A 21,978-nucleotide genomic window follows, 5' to 3' on the forward strand; every position below is an offset into this window, starting at 1 on the left:
CAATCCCACAGGTCTAAAGAGGTACTTAATTTGTTGTTTTTCAGGAATTGGATGCAAAAGTACTGAATCTGCTGCTGTGCCTTTAACATAGCATGACAATCCTTTGAAGTCCTTTTGAAGAGAGCCAGAACTGAAGAGCAGACAGTCAGAGCTATGCTAAAAGTCAAATAGCAGGCAGAACATGGTAAAAATATAGATTATATATAACACATCAAATTATAACATCATCATTTAACATATAGCTACTGGGTAGGCTTCATTTGATATTCCAATGGCAGGAAATCTTGGTACAGCAGCTGCATCTCCTTGTGGGATGATAATATTGCAGGACTTTTCGATCTTTCAAACCTAAAAACAGCTTTATATTGGAGGAATGGTTTCCATTCAACAACTTAATACTTGCACTGATTGGGAGAAAAGTAGCAGGACAAAAGATTGTTTTGCACTCGGCATTGAACAGATCTGACTTTCCATCCTGTGTACATCGCTGAGCAGGATGCAATTTAAAATATTGGTTCAGGTGCCTTTAATAAAAAGCTGAAATAAAGAAAGCACAAAAGAAGAATATGTATTCAGGTCGTGCCTATATTAACCTCACGATATTTTTACAACCAATGAGGTACTTTTTTGGAAGCATGGTCACTGTATGGTAAAATAGGGCACAATCAGCACAGCTTCGTCAAGGGGAGGTCATGCCTGACAAATCTGTTAGAATTCTTTGAGGAAATAATGAGCAGGTTAGACCAAGGAGAGCCAATGGATGTTATCTACCTGGACTTCAAGAAGGCATTTGACAAAGGTACTGCACAGGCGGCTGCTGAGTAAGATAAGGGCCCACGGTGTTAGAGGCAAGATATTAGCATGGATAGAAGATTGGCTGTCTGGCAGAAAGCAGAGAGTGGGGTTAACAGGGTCTTTCTCAGGATGGCAACTATGACAAGTGGTGTTCCACAAGAGTCAGTGTTGGGACCACAACTTTTCACTTTGTACATTAATGATCTAGATGAAGGAACTGTGGGCATTCTGGCTAAGTTTGCAGACGATACAAAGATAAGTAGAGGGTCAGGTAGTATTGAGGAGGCGGGGAGGCTGCAGAAGGATTTGGACAGGTTAGGAGAGTGGGCAAAGAAGTGGCAGATGGAGTACAACGTGGGAAAGTGTGAGGTCATGCACTTTGGTAAGAAGAACAGAGGTATGGACTATTTTCTAAATGGGGAGAAAATTCAGAAGTCTGAAGTGCAAAAAGACTTGGGAGTTCTAGTCCAGGATTTTCTCAAGGTAAACTTGTAGGTTAAGTCAGTAGTTACGAAGGTAAATGCAACTTTGGCAATTATTTTGAGAAGACTTGAATATAAAAGCAGGGGTGTACTTATGAGGCTTTATAAGGCTCTGGTCAGGCCACATTTGGTGTATCGTGCACAGTTTTGGGCCCCATATCTCAGGAAAGATGTACTGGCCCTGGAGCGGGTTCAGAGGAGGATCACGAGAATGGTCCCAGGAATGAAAAGCTTAACAAATGAGGAACGTTTGAGGACTTTGGGTCTATACTCGATGGAGTTTAGAAGGATGAGGGGGGACCTAATTGAAACTTACAGAATACTGAATGGCCTGGACCAGAATGGATGTTTGGAAGATGTTTCCATTGGTAGGAGAGACTAAGACCCAAGGGCACAGCCTTAGAGTAAAGGGAAGACCTTTTAGAACAGAGATAAGGAGAAACTTCTTTAGCCAAATAATGGTGAATCTATGGAATTCACTGCCACAGAAGGCAGTGGAGGCCAGGTCATTGAATATATTTAAGACAGAGATAGATAGGTTCTTGATTGTCAAGGGGATCAAGGCTTACAGGGAGAAAGTAGGAGAATTGGGTTGAGAAACTTATCAGCCATGATTGAATGGCAGAGCAGACTCAATGGGTTGAATGGTCTAGCTTCTGCTCCTATGTCATACGGTCTTATGTCTTATGGTCTTATGTTGTTGTATAGGAAAATAGCAATATAATTATGGTTTGAGAGTTTTTAAACAATATATCAATGGAGGAATTTTGTTTTAAAAAGTCATTTGTGCTTGTGTTAATTTGTGGAGTTTGGTTTGGTCCCCTTATCTAACCTACTGAAAAATTCCACATTGTACATTATCAAATAGAGTAAAGGGATGCACAAACACAAAGTAATGTGCATTGAAACTAGTTTTGATGAATCATCAGTTTGGTGCTAAATCCTGTTCTCTGGAGACAGCAATAATGGGACAATATACGATTTGGTCAGTTGCCATTTTGTTCTATGCCCAAAGTCAGGCTTACAGTGGCTTTGGCTGCAAGCATTTCTGTTCATGACTGGAGCTGCAAGTAACTAATCCTCAATGAAAATTTTATGCACCAGTGATTTTCCTTGTTATGTGGTTAACCCTCTACTTCACTGTTCCTGTTATACCCAAATCAGTAGGGGAAAGTTTTGAAAAAAAAAATCGCTTAGTAAGAGCAGACAACTAACTAGTACTTGACTAATGAATGTGTTTTATGTGTTGGCTGCTAGTCCAGGCCAGCCGACTGACTGTTGTCAAATTTGAGCTCGAGATTATTATTCAAATGCTCAACCACTTTTTGAGGGGAGAGCAATTTTATTTATAAAGGAAGCTATGTATACAATTTCATCTTGTTTCATGAATAGAAAATGTGACAATAGTTGTGCTTTCATTTTTCTTTGCTTACCTTAACAAAATCAAATAGGATTTATTACAGGGGATAAACCGGTTGAACCATCTGCTCTGTGTCAAAATAAATAAACCCATGAAAACACATATATTTAAGACAGAGATAGATATGTTCTTGATTGTCAAGGGGATCAAGGCTTACAGGGAAAAAGTGGGAGAATTGGGTTGAGAAACTTATCAGCCATGATTGAATGGCAGAGCAGACTCAACGGGTTGAATGGCCTAGCTTCTGCTCCTTTGTCATACGGTCATGTGGAAAAAAAGCAATTTTAGAAGAGAGACAGTATTATTAAATTTGATTGAGTTACTGCAAGATACTATCATGAGTGGGTGAAAGGTATCAAACATCCTCCACAACAGTAGTACTATTATTACAGAAACAATTTGAGACATAATAGTATAACAATTTGTATTTGTCTGAAAATTGTATTTTTTTGAACTTCACATGCCAGATTTCATAGATATCCCCCACCCCCAGCTTCAATGTTAGGTTACGCTGTGATATCAAAAGCTGATTCTTCTTCAATATTCATGGCTGCCTTGCCTATGACATGGTGGCACCAAATGAAATTCTGCTATGTTTCACTTCAAAAAGAAGGAACAAAGTCCTTTGTATGTATTGATCAGAATGATACCATTTGTGGGAATGGTTAAATACACTGAAGAAATGTATTATTTGAGGTCCTAGATGTGCATTAAGATTTTGTTGTTGAGAATACATTCAATTTAAATTTTGATATCATACAAACATTTATGTTCACAATATTATCACTATATGGCAATCCGAGAATTATAGCTGATGGTTTGATTTTATCCCTACCCTCTCAGCAAAAAAAAACTGTTACTTATCTGCTCCTAAACTAACTCTTACCTGGCATTGCCCATTTCGATCCACAGATTCTGTAGGAACTGAGACGGCTGCTTAATAAAGGCAGAAGCATTGTGAACATATGCAGATAGGGTCCTAATATTTCGAGAGATCAGGTTGCATTCTAATTGAGGTCAGAGTGGAGGAATTGTACCAGGCTGAATCAGGTCTGTAGACAGAACCACCCTTCTGTTGGGAAGTCAAACCTTCCTCAGTGGGGCTTATAGCACTCCTCCAGACCTCATACCTGTAGTTTCTGCTGGTTTAGACATTCCCTTTCTTCACAAACCTCCTCACCTATCTATAATGTTATCAACTCTCTCGTGTGCATCATCCATGATTTACCTGCTCGCTGGAGGACTGTGGTAGACTGGATTTCTAAGCAGCCTACTAATGCATTGATGTGTTCTACATCCTCTGGACAGGCAGGTAATTGCAGCATGTTTCTGAGGCTCAGCTGCTGAAATTACCCAGGCCTCAGATTGCAGTTCAAACTTGACCTCTCCCCGCTCCTCACCACCTAAAATCTGGTTAGGATTAAAATTGACTCTCTCAGTCTTGAATACATTTGACAACCCGTTCCTGGAATTACATAACATTATATAGATTTTTCATTCAGTCACTGACATGGAGTTCAAAATCGGGCTTATTCAGTTTGTAATGGATCAGTGTCTAAACAAGTGACTCATTCAATACAACATGTGCTCGTGTAACGTGCATAGAGACCCACACCTACAGCTGTAATTCATGTAGTGTATCCAATCTCAGTGGTGACTATATCGAGCAATTCAGTAACCTATCAGTTAAGGGAAGCAGTCTCAGCAGAACACAAAAGGTACGTTTTGAACTCATGGAGGTTGCAAGAATAGATCACTTATGATTTAAAAATTCACCAGCTTTCTATTGTGGGTTTAATAAATGTACATGAATAATTTACAGCCTATTGTTCTCTTTCAAATAGTCACCATGTCAGTTCATCACCTACAGGAAAAGCAGTCCTAATGATTCACTTTGCTTTGTTTGGCAGATAAATTGGTCACTGATGGTTATGCAGACCGTTCAGGTTTGAAGTAACAGAATCAGAGAGCTGTGCAATTCTTCTGTGCACTTACTACCAATCCCAAGACAGAGACAGAGATAAGTGATTGGGAACTGTGATCACCCAAGTATACCCATCATCTCTAAAAAGGATGAATACTAAATAAGGATGTTGGGGTGGAACAAAAATTTAAAGACACAAACTGCATTTCAGAAAAGGGAAAAGTATTCTATCAACAGGAATGAGCCATCTTTCTTGCAAAAAGGAGGGGAATGCCATGACATCTGCTGAATTGAGGACCTATCAGTGGATGCTGTATTTCTTTGCTCACCCCTGCTGGGATTGACTGAATTGGTACTTACCTGTTTGATCATCAGGCACAGCTTTTACTTTTGTGTGAGGTGCACAGCACACCTGACAAGCCTACTGCAGCAATCACTGTTGCTTACGAGAAGGACAGCCAACTGCAACAGAAGGAACATGGGATGTCGTCAAAGCTCTGAGGAGAAGGAGGCAGCTCGGCGCTCAAGGCGGATTGATCGGCACCTGCGCTCAGAAAGTCAGCGCCAGCGTCGTGAGATCAAACTCCTGCTGCTGGGGACTAGCAACTCTGGCAAGAGCACCATTGTCAAACAGATGAAAATTATCCACAGTGGTGGGTTCAACTTGGAGGCATGCAAGGAGTACAAGCCCCTCATTATCTACAATGCTATCGACTCGCTCACACGTATCATCCGTGCACTAGCTACTCTCAAAATAGAATTCCACAACCCTGACAGAGCCTATGATGCTGTTCAGCTCTTTGCCCTGACTGGACCTGCTGAGAGCAAAGGAGAGATCACACCAGAGCTGTTGGGGGTGATGAAGCGCCTATGGGGTGACCCAGGTGTCCAGGAGTGTTTCTGCCGGTCCAACGAGTACCACTTGGAAGACAATGCAGCCTACTACCTGAATGACCTTGACAGAATTGCAGCATCTGACTACATCCCAACAGTAGAGGACATTCTGCGGTCAAGAGACATGACCACTGGCATAGTGGAAAACAAGTTTACTTTTAAGGAGCTGACATTTAAAATGGTGGATGTAGGAGGGCAGCGGTCTGAACGGAAGAAATGGATTCACTGTTTTGAAGGGGTTACAGCAATAATTTTCTGCGTGGAGCTGAGCGGATATGACCTGAAACTGTATGAAGATAATCAGACAGTAAGTAAATGCCTTTTTTTTTCTGGGTCGGTGTGTTTTTTAGATCTTTCAACCATTTGATAACCATTACATGCAATTCCTGTAGTTTGCTCCATTATGTGCTAGTTTTGTAATCGTTTATAATTTTAATGTCAGTTTAATAAATATACTGCTTTCTGGAATGGACCAAACATTAAGGATGGTCTGACTCATTCAAAAAGTAAAGGTTTTACTAACACTTACTGTACTTATTTCTCTATCTCAGTTTAGATAACTGTCTATTATGATTAATTTGTACTTCAAATTACTGTGTAAGCTATTATACTTTTTCTTTAAGCATTAGAAACAGCTGCTGCCCTTATTCAACAACAGCAATGAGGGTTCAGTTGTCACAACACTGAAAGGGATGTCCGGAGTTTCTTCTGATAGTTTCCTCAATCATCCTGAGTCAGAATGTGTAGCTTTCAACCAATCAGAATGCTTCAACAACACACTCAAATTTTACTACTATTTCAAGCAAGCATGATCAAAAGGCAGCATATTAAATGGACAGTATACAGTTTAATTAAGGTTTTGGATTTCAAAGTTATTGGCTGAAAATTGAAGAAATAAAGGCTGCGCATTTGAGACTGTGTTTTGCTGAATGAAGCCTGACGTTCCCTGAACTTCACCTGAACTCTGAAATCCCCTGTCTGTTCTCATTCTAAGTGTAATAACGTCCCGAGTTCTGCATGTGCAAAAACAAAATTATCATTAGCTTCACTCCAGCACCTTAACAATTGATTCACTAAAAATCAATATTTGAAGTTAGATGTTTTAAGTTAATGAACTATTTAGCATTTTGAATATTTCCAGAATATTTAGAGTGCAGTATATCTCTTTCAGGTGTGCTCCATTGCTACATGCCTTGAAACATTATTTCACAAAAGAAAGATCACTCCACAAAGTTAATATTTTGTCTAGAATGATTGATTCAAAGCCAGGAGTGCAACACCTTAGCTTTCAGCTAGTTAAAATGTTAATTTGCACACTTAGTTTTCTTATCAAATATTTAATGCTCTATTTGCCAGATGAACAGAGATAACTCTGAGTCAGCTGAGCTTTAGTACAACACATTGCTGTAACTATTGCCATGGTTACCGAAACGGATGAGGTTAGGTGAGGAATTAAACCATGATCAATTTGCTATCATAGCTATTGGAGGCCAAGTCCGTTTTACAAAACATATATCCAGATGACTTCTTGCCCCTGTCCCCCTCCAACTCTTTCCACTTTTCCCCTTCCCTCCCTCTCCACCAACCACTTGCTTATCCATGGCTTTTTCAAAATGTCTGGTTGCTATAGTGCCAGTTTCTCAGAGCAGAGTGGTGTCTATCTCCCACTTCCCAGCAACCGGCTAATCAGCTCTTAAACCCTGGTTACCAAATGCTGCTGTACGTGGCAGCGCTAGTTTACATAAATTCAAGAGTTATTTGATGAGTGTTGAAGCCCTTGATGATACTTTATCCATGTAATTTTTACACGAACAACAAATTATCATTTAACGCAGAAGTTGTCAGAAATCAGCAAATAATTGTAACTTCAACTGGTTACATATATTGGTTAAAGTTTAATCTTTGGGTTTTGGCAACATGCCAAGTGTACCAATGTACAATTCCATATGTGATTTTTTATAGTTATCCATAGACAGAAAATCTTCAATACTAGTTTTATTAATTACTTTTGCAGAGTGTGATATAAAGTACAGAGCTGGCAATGTATTGGAGGAAAATAATGCTGTTAAATCCAAGAGTACTGAAAAGCTGAATAGTAGAAAAAGAAATTGAAGGAATGAAAGACAGTCAGTGGGTGATATTTTTCAACCTTTGTGACCATCCAGATGCACTATACCGATTTATTGCAGTTATGAGCCCACCATTCTCGACAGAATAATGGAAAAGTCCACATTGAAGAAGACTCTGTGATCCACTATATCAGTGTCCATACTACAAGGCAATTTATTTTGCTTACTATTGATGTAACAAAACCAGAAGAAAAGAAACATAACCATAATACGTTGGGTGTTTCCATTCTTCCAAGTCAATTGTATCTACATCCAGAGCTAAACAAGGCCTGGATAATTCCAAACATTTTAGCTGTACAGTTCTCCTCACACATATCTCATGAGCAATTACAATAAGGAGAAAGGACATATGGCAAATTGAGGTTAGTGGATAGATTAGAATTTTATTTAGGTTTTATAGACGTTTCTGATAGCAGGGGAAAGGCAGAGGGTATTGATTAAAGAATGCTGGGGCATAGTGGTTTAACAATAGGACAATAATATTGGCATGAAAAAGTGATGGCCAGAGAGAAGACTGGTGTTAGAAAAATGGCTGCACAAAAGAGCATAAAGCAGAAAGATATCATTCACAGTGTGTGGGTGAAGCTTGTGTGGTTTTCAAAACAAGAATGTGTTTTAAAATTAACATGTTGGAGAGGTTGTCAATCCTCCAAGATTGTCCTGAAGTCTCCGGGAGTTAAAATACAATTTCCTGATGTCATTGTTTTTTCTAAACTTGCTTTGAACAATTTTGTTTATTACTTATAAAAATTTTGAAGATGCACAAAATCATGTAATTTCACAGAGTTGTTGAAGACATTTCAGAACATATCATGAAATCAATATGAATCTTATCTTACGGTTCTGGCCTGCGGTGCCAATGGTTTTGGAAGGGCTGGGTGATGGAAATATGAGGAGGAGCTCTGGGTAGGATGCTCTTCAGAGAGTCGGAGTGGACTCAATGGGCTGAATGGCCTGTTTCCACACTGTAGGGATTCTATGATTCTAGGTGACTTTCAGCAATATCAACAACAACAATGCTATTAAAGACTGTTTGTTCAATTTACAATGATGCCCTTTCAGTTATCCTTTTAAAAATATCCAAAATAATTCAAATCTCAATTTGTAAATGACTGAAACGGTTATGAAATTTGGGATGTGTGACATGACCATTCACTCCTTCAATGCTAAAAAAAAAACAGGACAAATAAATTATCTTAAAAGTGAATTTAAAACAATGATGAGCATTCACATACTGTGATAGTTATTTTAAAATTAACTTGTTTGGAGATATTATGACAATCAGTGTCGAACCCTCTGGACAGGTATCAGAGCTTGCACTTGACTTGTGCTGGCACTCCCAACTGAAGGTTTAAGTGAATGAGCAGGTAGGACTTGAAACCAAAACTTCTGGACCACAGAGAAGAACCCTATCACTGCGCCACAACAGCCCATTTGGGATAATTTCAATTGTGCTGATTACGGTAAAGTTCAGGTTTCCACTAAAATTAGTTTGCATAATCACAAACATATTGGGCAGAATCTTACAGGGATCTGAGTGACGTGAGCTTTAACAGGACTTGTGACAGAATTGGATGAGAAGTCCGGCAGGCCCATCTTGACACCAGGAGCATCTCACTTCGTTTTTTATAAGTGGCACAGCGAGTTTCTCACTTTGCAGCAGCAATTTGCCAATTAAGAGGATTATGTCTTGGTAAAGGCCCTGTTAATGCCAATCCCAATTCGCCTCAGTTTCCTATCTTACCAAATGCACCAAACAAGCTATATGTTGTGAAAACTCAAAATGGAAATCAGGACAAGTAATTGGCGAATTAAGCTTGCTGACTGCTCAGAACGATATCCATACTGGACATCGATCATGAACATCTCAGGCCACATCACATGGGCACCTGCCACACACACCACACATCCACAAGAAAAGGCATTTGATACGTCCCTGCCTCTAAGAACCCTTATGACGCACCTCTGATCCGCTTGCAGGATGCTCTATACTTCATTGCTGCACCAACAAATAATTCTGCAACAAAGACACTGTGTTCAGTGGTATGGACCCAGTTTATAGACTGGACTAGGCTGCATCTCTGAGCTCTTTGCTTGCTGTCATAGTGCTCACTCACTTAAGCCTTCAGTCAGGGATGCCAACACAGCAAGTCAAGCGCAAGCTCCGATACCTGTCCAGAAGGTTCGACACTGATAGTCAGCCACCGACGGTGGTCAAAGTCACTATGCCCTCCACATAAGGGGTGAGGAGTCGAATGTCAGGCAGTCCACTCCATCTTTAGTCTTTATGCCCTATTATGGGGTATTTTTTTCCAGGAATGAGAGAGAAACAGGTATTACAGGAGATAGAAGTTTGCATGGCACAACTGTTACTTTTGTTGCAGATGATAAGGTGTCCCAAGCGAATCAGTGAGTAGGCAACTCAGAGGGCATGCAGGGTTAGAGGTGTTGAGGTTTGGGGTGGGTGGGAGAAAATGTGGGAAGATTTTGCAAGCAAAGTGAGAGCACAAGCATTGGTGGGAGGTGGCTATAGTTGTAGAGATACAGCAAATGTAAGGTATCAGAGATAAGATGGTGGCACATACACAGGTGGAATAGAGAAGGTCATTGACCTTCTTCCTACAGTCTGGGCATTCCTTTAGACGCATGAGATTTTTTAACATGGGTGGGAACCTTGGACCAGTTTGGCATGGTCTGGTTATGTTGCCCCACTGGTCCTGGGGGAGGACGAAATCCTGCATTTTCACCGTCCAGTCCAGCAGGACTCAAGGCTCCTGCCCACAAAACAGGGCATCCTTTGTCTGCATGTCCAGGGCAAATATCTGGAACCATGCAGGACAGCTCTAGACTGATACTGCTTGTCTAGTGCAGGTCCAGGGCATTAAATGATGTTGTGGGCACAAGGGAATATGGTGGATTCCAGGATATCTGCTGACTGGTAAGTTGTTCCGGGAATGACACATGATAGGATGAGGCCAAAATCAGACATGACAGCTGGCATTGTGGCAGGGTAGGCAGGTAATGAGACAAGTTTAGTAAGCTATGGCAAGACAAACCGCTAGGTCTGACAGCAGAAATCCCTCCAAAAAATACAATGCGTCTCAGACTTAATCAGCAAAATGTAAGATTCACCCCATAGTTATCTTTTAGCATAATAGAACAAACTTCTTAATCTAGTGTTAAAAACATTCCTTGGTATAGTTAAGAATGATAAACTGGTGTAGTTTGATTAATATTAGTAGGTCAGTTTATCAGATAAATCAGTTTATCATCAAAGGTAGGTTTTTCCAAAGCACCAAGTCATCATTTATAAGTAACCCAATTTTAAATGTGAACACATTCACCAGTTTCATTAGTGTTTTCTAGTCAGTTTTTCAGTAAATTAAGTATTTTTTAGTCTATTGAACAAGTCTATTAGTTCCATGCACCTTTTGGTCAGCTCTTTGAACCAAGAAAGGCTCCAAACACCTAGAATCAGCAGAAACATATGCAATGATTATTTTGATTAGGGACTGGTGCCAGTTTCATTGGAGGGGTTAGCTTTGGGCAAAATGATTTTTAAACCAGTGATTTTCATCCAGACTGATAAAAGTAGCAGAAAATATATCTATTTTTCAGTATTAAATCTGAATCTGAAGTGAAAAAAATACATTATGTACATTTGTAAAACATTTCTCGTCTATAAAAACTTTAAAAACTTTTTGATGAGGTGGAGGCAAAATAATGAATTCTAAGCAGAAAGGAAAAGAAACAAGAATGAGAAAGGGAGTTTCCTAGGAGCTTGAAGGGTCTACGGCAGAATCTCAGGAGGTCAAGGGTATAATTAGCAAATTAGGAGACACTAAACGAGGGCCAGATAGAGCTACCAGTTGCTTTTGTGGCATTGCTGCAGCATTCATACAGTAGGGTGCTGCTTGGATCCTCACAGAGGATCAGGAAGTTCTTCTGAAGTCCTGGGCAATATGAATCAATGTATCAAACAGCATATCTATTTGTAGAACTTTGCTGCCTTTGTAGGAAATTGGCTGCTGTGTTTACCTACATAGCAATAACTTAATCATAGGCCATAAGGAGCATGGCTTATTTGATAACCCTCAAAGCCACTTTCGCCATACCCCTTGATTCCCTTACTTATTTCTATAAGGCTGCCTACTGGATTTGTTAACCGTTTGTTGATACAATGAAGTCATTGAAGCAAAAACAAAGTTGCTGGAAAAGCTCAGCAGGTCTGGCAGCATCTGTGGAGGAGTAAACAGAGTTAACGTTTCGGGTCCGGTGATCCTTCCTCAGAACTTTTTGGAAGTCATTGAAGCATTTTGGAAGTGGTAAGATTTGAACCCACATCTTCACAGGGGGTGGAACCTAAATCTAGGGCTTTACATCGCTCAGCTATACTAACTACAGCTTCTTAGGGCTCAGCAATTGTTGGCCAAAATTAAAAGATTCTTGCACATCTCTTCCCATGCACTTATCCAAACCAAATAGACAGTAGCATTAATCTTTGTCATCCATAAAGGGCAAGGTGAGAACACAGATTTAAGATGAAATGAAGATTTGAATTTTTCCTATTAACCCTTATCAATTTCTGAAACATGCTCAGGAATCTTCGCAGCAATAGAAGTTCTTTTTCCTGATTTTGGGAATGGAGCTTTGGAAGTTGACAGCAAGCAAGGTTTTGGAAGTCACATCTGTAATTAGTTTTGTTGGCTATTGAGGAGAGATACAAATGGGGCACTTTCTTATCAATTTGGTGCATTCTGGTTGACATCATCCGTGTTGCTGTCTTTGCCTGTCATTGACCATCCATGGAATAGCAGATATAATCATAAATTGTCATACTTGACCGCACAGCCCTATCACCCCCCACAGCCATATCACCCCCCACCCCATCTCCTGTTTAGGCTAGTTGTCCTCATGGGAATGCATATGCATTTAAAATGCCTTTTAGATGAATGGAGAGTATCGAATATATAAAGCTTAAAATGCAGCATTTACTTAATTTTTTTTAAAATTAAATTTAATGGGTTAATGGCTTCATCTCCCTAAAAAGAACCAAAGCAAAGGAAATTCAGACTAAACTGTTCAATAATCAGAGCTAATAATCACAAAAATAATTTTAAGAGCATATTGCAGGATTTGAATGACATTTTATAAGTACGTTATTCAGCGAATATGCCATATGTTGATTTACATAAGACAGCTTCATTTGTGGCTTTACTTTCAACAGTTTCAGGCTCTTGACACCATAAATATACTCTTGATGAAAAGAAAAGGAAGAACTTCAATTTATATAGCATCTCTGACAATGTCAGGTCATCCAAGACCATTCTACAGTTAACAAATTACTTTTGAAATGCAGTAACTGTTGCGATGAGGGAAACACAGGTGCCAATTTGCACACAGCAAGCTTCCCAAAATAGAAATAACCAGCTAACCAGTTTTTATATTAAGGAGTAAATATTGGCTTGGATACTGGGGTAAGGTCCCCTACATATCCTTGGAGCTTAGAACATAATATTGAGTGAATTGGGTATCTTCCATTTGCCGATTGTAACATTTTGCAATTTTTATCATTTTGGTCATGAAGGAACTTTTGTTTTAATTCAAATGATTTTACTGGTAAATAGCAGATTCAGCTGACAAAGAATCAACTGCAAAAGACACACAAACATCCTAGCATATTGATTAGGACCATCAATTCTCACATTAACCCCTGCCCCAACTTTTTCAAATCTGAAAAAAGGCATAGAAAGGTGACCAATACCAGAGGATTGGGTCCAATTTCATCGGCAATGTTAAGTTGCATTTCAGCGAAGCCATCATCACACTCCACTTTGATAGCTGGCCAGGACAGTTTCCAACTCACCTGTGAAAGTGTCAGCAGCACAAACCCTAGCCTAGATGAGTGATGTAACATTTTTTAATTTCTTTGCAGTCGCCTTTTAAAGTTACGGAGCTGCTCCTTGCCACAAAATATACACCCTCACACTCTGATTCCCGATTATTTCTGCAGGTCCCCAGTGGCAGCTTGTCTCCTCACCATCTGAATTTTAGTTCCAGCATGCTGACGGTGAGGCATATCTGTCAGCTTCAGTTAATGTTGGGCATTTAAATCAGGCCAAATTGCCTGGGCTTCAGGTTTGTGGTCCAGACAATTCACTGCCTGCTTCAACACCCTCGTTGCCTTATTCCAAATTAAAATTGAGAATCAATTGTTATGATCTCTAAGTCATGGTGGTTGTTTAACAAACATTAAGGATGCTCTCCTGATTGGAGTGCCAGTAAGGACCATTTGGTGAATGAATGGTGCCACTTAATTGAGAGAATGTCCAGCACAGACCCATACATTTATGGAAATTAGAGTCAGTTAGCTGGAATCTGGTTTTACAATGGTGACACACAAGTAATATAAAACTTAGGATTTTAAAACCAAACAAAAACAATGTTAAAAAATGTTAATGAGATAAGAAAATATAAAGATGGTGAACTTCACTCAGTTAATTGCAAGAAGATAATAATTAAATCTGGGAAGTCAAACTGGATTCTAGGCAAGCTGGAGTACACAGGGTATGAGACTTCCCAGGGAAAATAACCACGGACCTCATTTTTGTACCATTACACTAAGACTGCCTATTGCCATCCTCAGAGTATTGCGTGACTTTGCCCTGTGTCAGTTCATCTGCTGCTAAAACTTGAAAATTACAACATGCAGCTGTCTGATTTCTGACACTCAACCATCCATAAACTTGGGTTATCCAAAATTCTACTACTTGTATCCTAATTCTCACCAAGTTCCATTCATTTATCCACCTTGAACACGTTGAACTATATTGATTCCCAGTCAAGCAACGGCAGGTTTTAAAATTCTTATCTTTGTATTAAAACCCCTCTACGCTTGACCCTCCCTATCTCTAATCTCCTTCTGCTTCTCAATCGTCTGAAATACTAGGGTCCTCTAATTACAGTATGTTGTGTCTCCCTGATTTTTGCTGGATGGTAGACACACATTCATTTGCCTTGGCCCCAAACTTTGGAATGCTCCCGCTACCAACACCCTTTTGCCGCTTCAATTCCCTCCATAAAGCTTACCTTAGTAAATAAGCTTCTGGTCTTCTGTCCCAATGTTTCCTTATGTAACTCAATACCATATTTTGTTTTGGAGTGCTTCCATGAAATGCTTTGAGATGCTTTTCACATCAAAGGAGTAAATACAGTCATAGAGTCATACAGCAGGGAAAAAAAAGGCCCTTCGGCCCAACATGCCCATGCTGACCAGGTTTCCTAAATTGAACTAATCCCATTTGCCTGTGTTTGGCTCATATTCCTCTAAACCCTTCCGAACCATGTACCTGTCAAAATGTTTTTTAAATGTTGTAACAGGTACCAGCCTCTACCACCTCGGGCAGCTTTTTGCATGTATGCACGACACTGTGCGAAAATTTTGCCTCAAGTCTCTTCTAAATCTTTTCCCTCTCATCTTAAACCTAGGACTTTTAGTTTTAGACTCCCCTACCCTGGGGAAAAGACCTTGGCTATTCACTTTATTTATGCCTCTCATGATTTTACAAACCTCTATAAGATTACCCCTCAGCGTCACAAGCTCCAAGGAAAAAGTCTCAGCCTGTCCAGCCTCCCCTTATAACTAAAATATTCCAGTCTTGGTAACATCCTTGTAAATCTTTTTTGCACCCTTTCCAGTTTAATAACATCCCTCCTATAGTAGGGTAACCGGAATTGTACACAGTATTCCAAATGTGGCCTTACCAATGTCTTTTACAGCTCAACACAAGTTGTTGCTAACTTCAGAAACTAACTTTATGCCTGTACATTGTTTTAGAAAAAAAACCTCATTGCATAAATCACACATGATTGGAGGGATGTATATTCCTTTTTGAAAGTACTTTCATAATCTTACCGGCACCTAAGAAAACTTACTGGTCTTCTAGTTCTACTGATTTCCCAATTAAATCTTAAAGGATAAATTGATCCTGTACAACTTAATGTCAATTCCAGACTGCAAAAGTATGGAAACTAGGCACCAGATTCACTCGGGTTTTCACTCAGTTGCACATTCACCACAACTGGCAATCCTAGCCACCACACTATAAAATAATTCAATCATTTATTTGGTTCGATTGTTGCTGTATCACAGGGAAAGCTGTAAACACAAAACTAGACCATGAAGTCTGATGTTTTTATTGAAAAGTTTTCTTTCCTTATTACTCCTGTCCTACAGGTTTGTAGAAGTATAATTTCACATCTACTGGTAGCCTCTGTCAAACTGAAAGCCTTCAAAAGCCTGGTGATCAAGCCTGAAAGCCAACAATAGCAAAAGTATTTAACCTTGCACAGACAAGCACATCAACTTTAACAATTATATTCTGACTTTGCTACAACAACAGGAAAAACTTCATGCAAAAATAAATTGATCATAATGGAAAGTATCATTTTCACTTTGACCGAGAGAAACTCATGTCCAAAATGCAGCTGATTTTTATATTTGGCATGTTTAGACACGGCATGTTCTTGAATCAACGACAGGACAGAGCATATTAGATACAGTGAGAATTAATGAGCCAGAATGAGTCAACAATCTAATTATAATCTGACAATGACCATAACCTAATTTAATTCAATATTAGATTGGAGGGGGAGATTAGAATTGCAAACCAAGATATTAAAGGTTGAATTTGAAGGAATGAGGCAGAAGCCAACCACAGTAAATTGTGCATTATAAATGGTTTAAAAACCACAAATGAAAAGTAGGAGTTTAGTTCAAAAAAATATTTCTTAAAATGCAAAATCTCTACATACCCCTGAAACATCCTTTGTGTAATTTAGTAACCTTGTTAGCAGAAGATTGACCAAAGCAAAACGGGCCATACATATGCATAAAGTAGTGGCAAACTGGGGAAGACATCAAGAACTGCAAAGAAAGCTAAAGAAAAGGCGTACAGGAGAAAAAAAAACTTAAAAAATAGCAAGGACAGTATTTAGATTTCCTGCAAGTGCATTTAAGGAAAGAGAGCGACCAAGTGTGGAGTATCGTCCTCGTAAAGAGGAGCACAGATGATAATCATAATTGAAAATGAAAGAATGGTAGAGTTGTTCAATAATTACGTATGGCTGGATTATATGGTCACTCCATTTGTTACGTAAAATACAATGTGTTACTGTCTGGTCAGCAATCCAACATCATTATGCTAGTCTTAGATATTATGGGAGGCAAGTGAGTGCCTCAACCGGAAGCCTGCTGGACAATTTGAATAACAAATTAAGTAACTGAGCTTCTTAAAGAAGCAATTGGCTTCAAGTTTCCCGGTGAAAAGGGCTGGCTGATATTAAACTGTGTTTCTTCATTTTCAAGGTTGTTGAAATAAATGTGAAAACGTAAAGGGGCTTTTAAGCTAATGGCTGAGACCAACTGCCGGTTTAAGGCCAAGGCCTGACCCCTCTCCTGCCTGACATCTTAACCTCAGACACCAGACTGAGTTTGGAATATCATTTCCCAATATAAGTCGCTGCCTTCCTGGTGCTAATTAGCCATTTAATGCTTCCTTTGCGTCCCATTCTGCCTCCCTCAACCCAACAGAAATCCTAAAATTCTGCTGCTTTTCACAGTGGAGGAAGAGATCATAAAAAAAAATGAAACAAGGCAAAGAACTAACTGGGTTTAATATTAATAAAGATTGGTGATGAAGAAAGCAAAGACGAAGACAAATCTATAAAATCTGAAGGTTTCCAGTGTATTAGAGATGAAAACAAATACAAGTGTTCCAGTCATGATCTTCCAGAATTCTCTTGATTCAGTAATTGTCCACCTAGATTAGGAAATTGTCAATGCCCTTCCAGTATTTATGAAGAGTTGGAGGGGGACACCAGGAAATCATAGATCCATGAGTCAAATGTCTCCTGAGTTAGTGACTAGTACCTATCATTAGCAATAGAGTGATTAACCTCGTAGGCAAATATGAACTGATGGAAGAGATAGATGTGTAAAGAGTAAATCATTCCTAATCCAGAAGATTTTTTTCAGGATGTCATTAAAATGGTAAGTAAAAATGTCTGTAAGTTTCATTTATATAGACTTTCAAAAGGTATTTGATAGGATTCACACAAGGGTCTGATAGCACAAATAAATGAATCGGAATTTAAGGCATCCTCCATGTGACATTAATAGAAAATTGGTTATAAGTCTGGAGACAGAAATTAGGGATAATGGGTATGTACTTCAATTGACAGGATGTGAATAGACACTTTTGGATCTTCAGTTTTACACAGTATTTATAAGTAACTCAGATGCAGGAATAGAGGGATCTTAATTTACTGATAACACCAAGTTAAATGTTCAGTATATGGTCCAGACTGAGAGCAGAAAATTGCAAAAATATATAGATGGGGGCAAGTGAGTGAAAAAACTTTGGAAAATGGAATTCAATATGGATATTTGTTAGGCTATCCATGTTGGATCCAAGTATGAGATATCAGACTATGTTCTAATACTGAGAAGTTAGCAACAGAGGAGGATCTGAAAGAACGTCAGGTTCAAGCATAATATTCAGTAAAAGCTAGTGGTCACATATAAAAATAATTAAAATGCTAATGGAATGTTAGCTGTTGTCTCAAGGCCCAATTGTATAGAGTTCTATAAACTCTCATAAGACCACATCTGAAGTATTGCATTAAGTTCTGAGTACTCAGGAAGAATGCATTGTCTTTATAGGGGATGCAATGTGGATTCAAGAGAACAGACACTGAGACTAAAAAGGTTAAAGTTAGGTTTTATTATTTTGAATATAGAAGTTGAAGGAGATCTCCCTGAAAGTAGCCACACAAGTAGATAGGGTGATTAAAAAAAGGCATATAGCTTGCCTTTATTGGTTGGGGAGCTGAGTACGAGAGTCAGAATGTCATGTTGCAGCTTTAAAAGACTTTGGTTAGGCCATACTTAGAGTACTGTCTTCAATTTTGGTCGCCACATTACAGGAAGGATATGGGGGCTTTGGAGAGGGTGCAGAAGTTTACCAGGATGCTGCCTGGATTGGTGGGTATGAGCATTACAGAGAGGCTAGAAAAACTCAGGCTGTTTTCTCTCAAGCTGCTGACGCTGAGGGGAGACTTGATGGAAGTCTATAAATTTACGAGATGCATAGATAGGATTGATGGTCAGAATCACTTTCCCAGAGTTGAAATGTTTAATACTAGGGGGCAGGCATTTAAGGTGAGAGGGGAAAAGTCCAAAGGAGATGTGAAGGGCAAGTATTTTTACACAGAGAGAGTGGTGGGGGTCTGAAACAGGCTGTCAGGGGTGGTGATGGAGGCAGATACAATACAGGCATTTAGGAACTTTTAGATAAGATAATGTGTAAGGAATGGAGCGACACGGACCAAGGGCAGGCAGGAAGGATTAGTTTAATTGACACAACAATGTGGGCCAAAGGGCCCTTTCCTGTGGTATAGTGTTCTATGTTCTAATTGAGCTTTAGGATGAATAAAGGATTTGACTCAGTTTCTAAAAAAACAAATGGATATAACCATAAAATTTGAGTTAGTCCATTAAGGAGTGACATCACACAAAGAGTAATGAGAGTTGGAACTCTGTACCCCAAAAATTGATGACAGTTAATTGAAAATTTCACTAACGAGTTTGATAAATTTCTGTTAGACAAGGGTGTTGTGGTCATAAAGGCAGATAAATGGAGTTAACATACAGATCAGCCATATTGTAATTAAATGGCAGAACATGCTTGAGTGATTAAATAATTTACTCCAGGTCCTAAAAATGAGACTTGCTGGTTTAGGAAAAAATACACCAGTTAATCATTACTGCACAATATGTATGTCCTTGGGGCTTTTAAAATACAAAATACCCTGTCCTTTACTTTTCTGTTATCTGTTGTATATCCTCTGTTTGTAACAATCCTGTGCAGATAGAAACAGTTGAATATAATAGATGAAATTTAATCCCCTCCCTGAGGCAGGTTAGGAGGCAGGGGAGCATTTATTTGGACAGAAGGATTCTGTCTTCTCATCTCTGTTCCAACAAGTGCCAATTTAAGGCCTCATCTTCCACCATTGGTATTCAACGATCAGTGAGAGCAGAACTCAACTTGCAGACAACCCAAAAAGCAATCTGCTATTCCTGGGGCACTGGTTGGGAAATTGCCAGCAGCTTACACCTACTACCATTCCCCTGCTCATGTTGCTTGTAGCTGCTCGTGTCTGATTGGTCAGCAGTTCTTGGGAGTGGGACTTCCACTTTCGGGGTCCTTGATCTGGGATGAGGTCCACCACTGGTCATGTAAATATTCATTTGGCTCTGCAGCTGGCAGGCAGAATCACTATTACCTGAATTAAATATTCAATTAAATATTAATATAAATATTCAATATGCAGAGAATGAGCAATATTCTTGAATTATCATTTTGAAAAAAATCTATATTTAAATAAATACCACAAACTAAATATTTATCTCTTTGACTCACTGGCTATAATTTGCTGGGTGAGTAACTCAGTGGATGGAACTCTAGTTCTTTAGATATTTTCTAATCAATCTTTTTAGTAATGTTATGATATACATCTGGAACAGGCAAAACTTGAACCTCAAGGCTCAGAGGTGAGGCACTACAACTGAACCACAAGAGTCCTTATTCCACTTTTAAATGCTGCACAACATTACTCTCCATTGACTATTATGGAAGATATGAAGTTGGCATTTTACTGAATTGCAGTAGTTTGCCAAGGGTGCATTTGGGAGCATTTAATACCTGAGGGTCTCACTTATCGATTGTAGAACTGGCAGGGAACTCCCACCAGTTCCATGGAGGAAGACAATGGTATTAAGAGAATTGTAAATTATGAGATTCAAGACCTAGTGGCAGAAATCCTTATCAGAGGCTGACAGTATGCATGTATCAGAGGTTCAGGATTGCTGATGATCTTCAGGCCAAATGTGACTGAGGGTGAGATGGAGATTTCTGGGTAGGAGTCGTGAGGGGTGGAGGATTACAGTTAGAAAGTAAGGAGGCTGGCTTTTAGTGGGCACCCTCAGCCCCAGTGCTTGGTTCTTCAATCAAACACAAAGTGTCTGCTAATGTGAGTTCCCTACTCCTAGGAAACTGTTGACAAAATTGGTGTTTGCCTGGCAGTCTTCAAGAGGTACCTCACTTAATCTGTGAACTACTACTAAATTGTGGTAGACTTTGGAGAAAGGGTCTTAGTTAGGTAATGAATTAGCCTAATTGACATTCTACCCATTGAAACTTGGCAATTTATAATTTAGTAATATTGAAAATGTCATGAGGTTATTGTAAAAGTTAAAAATTTAAAGCTGCTCCACTGAAGAATGCAGAAAGCATAGTTATTCAAGCTAGATCTGGCTGTAGATTCTAAAGTTTATTCCCACTAACAGGATTTCCTACGAACAGACGATATCTTCTGGACAGACGCAAAAGCTGCTTCACACCTGCAATAAAATAGAATGTTCTGCCTCTATGATATTTATAACACTCCTGCAATGTAAAAGGAGCACTTGGCAACTAAATACTGACTATATCTCCCTTGCCAGCAGGAGCTCATTAGTGCCTGATACCTTTATCAGGAGAATTCACTTCAATCAAAATACATTTGCCTTATTATCCTTATCTAGCTTTTTCTCAAGGATATACATTGTCAACTAGATCTCCAAAGAAGATACGTGATGTCCGGGCCAAATTGTAATATCCAGTAATCTGTACAAGAAAAAATCACTTTCATTCATGAGTGTACTAAGTTTTTTTTTATTCTTTCATGGGATCGGGTGTCGCTGTCAAGTCCCAGCATTTGCTGTCAATCTTTAATTGCTCTTCACTTGAATTGCTTTCTGAGCCATTTCAGAGAACAGTTGAGAATTAACCACAATTCTGTGGTTCTAGAATCATATGCAAGCCAGACTGTTTAAAGTCAACAGATTGCTTACTCTAAAGGACATTAGTGAACCAGATGAATTTTTGCATCAATTGACGATAGTTTTCCTAGACACTATTACTGAGGTTGGCTTCATATTCCAGATTTATTCATCAATTTTTCAAAAATTCGAACAGCTGCCACTGTGAGATTTGAATCCATGTCCCTAAAGTATTAAACTGAGCCTCTAGATTACTGCGTCAGTGACATTACTGTTACACCACCATCTCCCTTTCTTCATCTACTTCATAAATATTATCAAATAATCATGTGTTCTCTGCAGCTGGGAGCATAAGTTCCAAAGGCTGTTTCCTGCCTTGTGCCAGGGTTAAGGACATCTCCTTAGACCTGGAGAAGACTTGGGAGTGGACAGGGAAGGATTCGGTTGTT

General features: G+C 39.2%; 2 protein-coding genes across 2 annotated transcripts in view; one reads left to right on the plus strand and one right to left on the minus strand.

Moving 5' to 3' along the window:
* rsph14 (radial spoke head 14 homolog) overlaps positions 1-21,978 on the minus strand; it is a 665,166-nt gene that overhangs the window by 416,766 nt on the left and 226,422 nt on the right. The window lies entirely within an intron of this gene.
* Positions 1-21,978, plus strand: part of gnaz (guanine nucleotide binding protein (G protein), alpha z polypeptide) — a 339,095-nt gene that overhangs the window by 159,849 nt on the left and 157,268 nt on the right. The window contains exon 2 of the mRNA XM_048611487.1: positions 4,608-5,822. Coding sequence (XP_048467444.1) covers positions 5,100-5,822 — 723 coding nt within the window. The 5' untranslated portion in view covers positions 4,608-5,099. The remainder of the gene's footprint in view (positions 1-4,607; positions 5,823-21,978) is intronic.

This window comes from Rhincodon typus, chromosome 24 (genome assembly GCF_021869965.1).
Source record: "Rhincodon typus isolate 14 chromosome 24, sRhiTyp1.1, whole genome shotgun sequence".
NCBI classification, from domain to species: Eukaryota; Metazoa; Chordata; class Chondrichthyes; order Orectolobiformes; family Rhincodontidae; genus Rhincodon; species Rhincodon typus.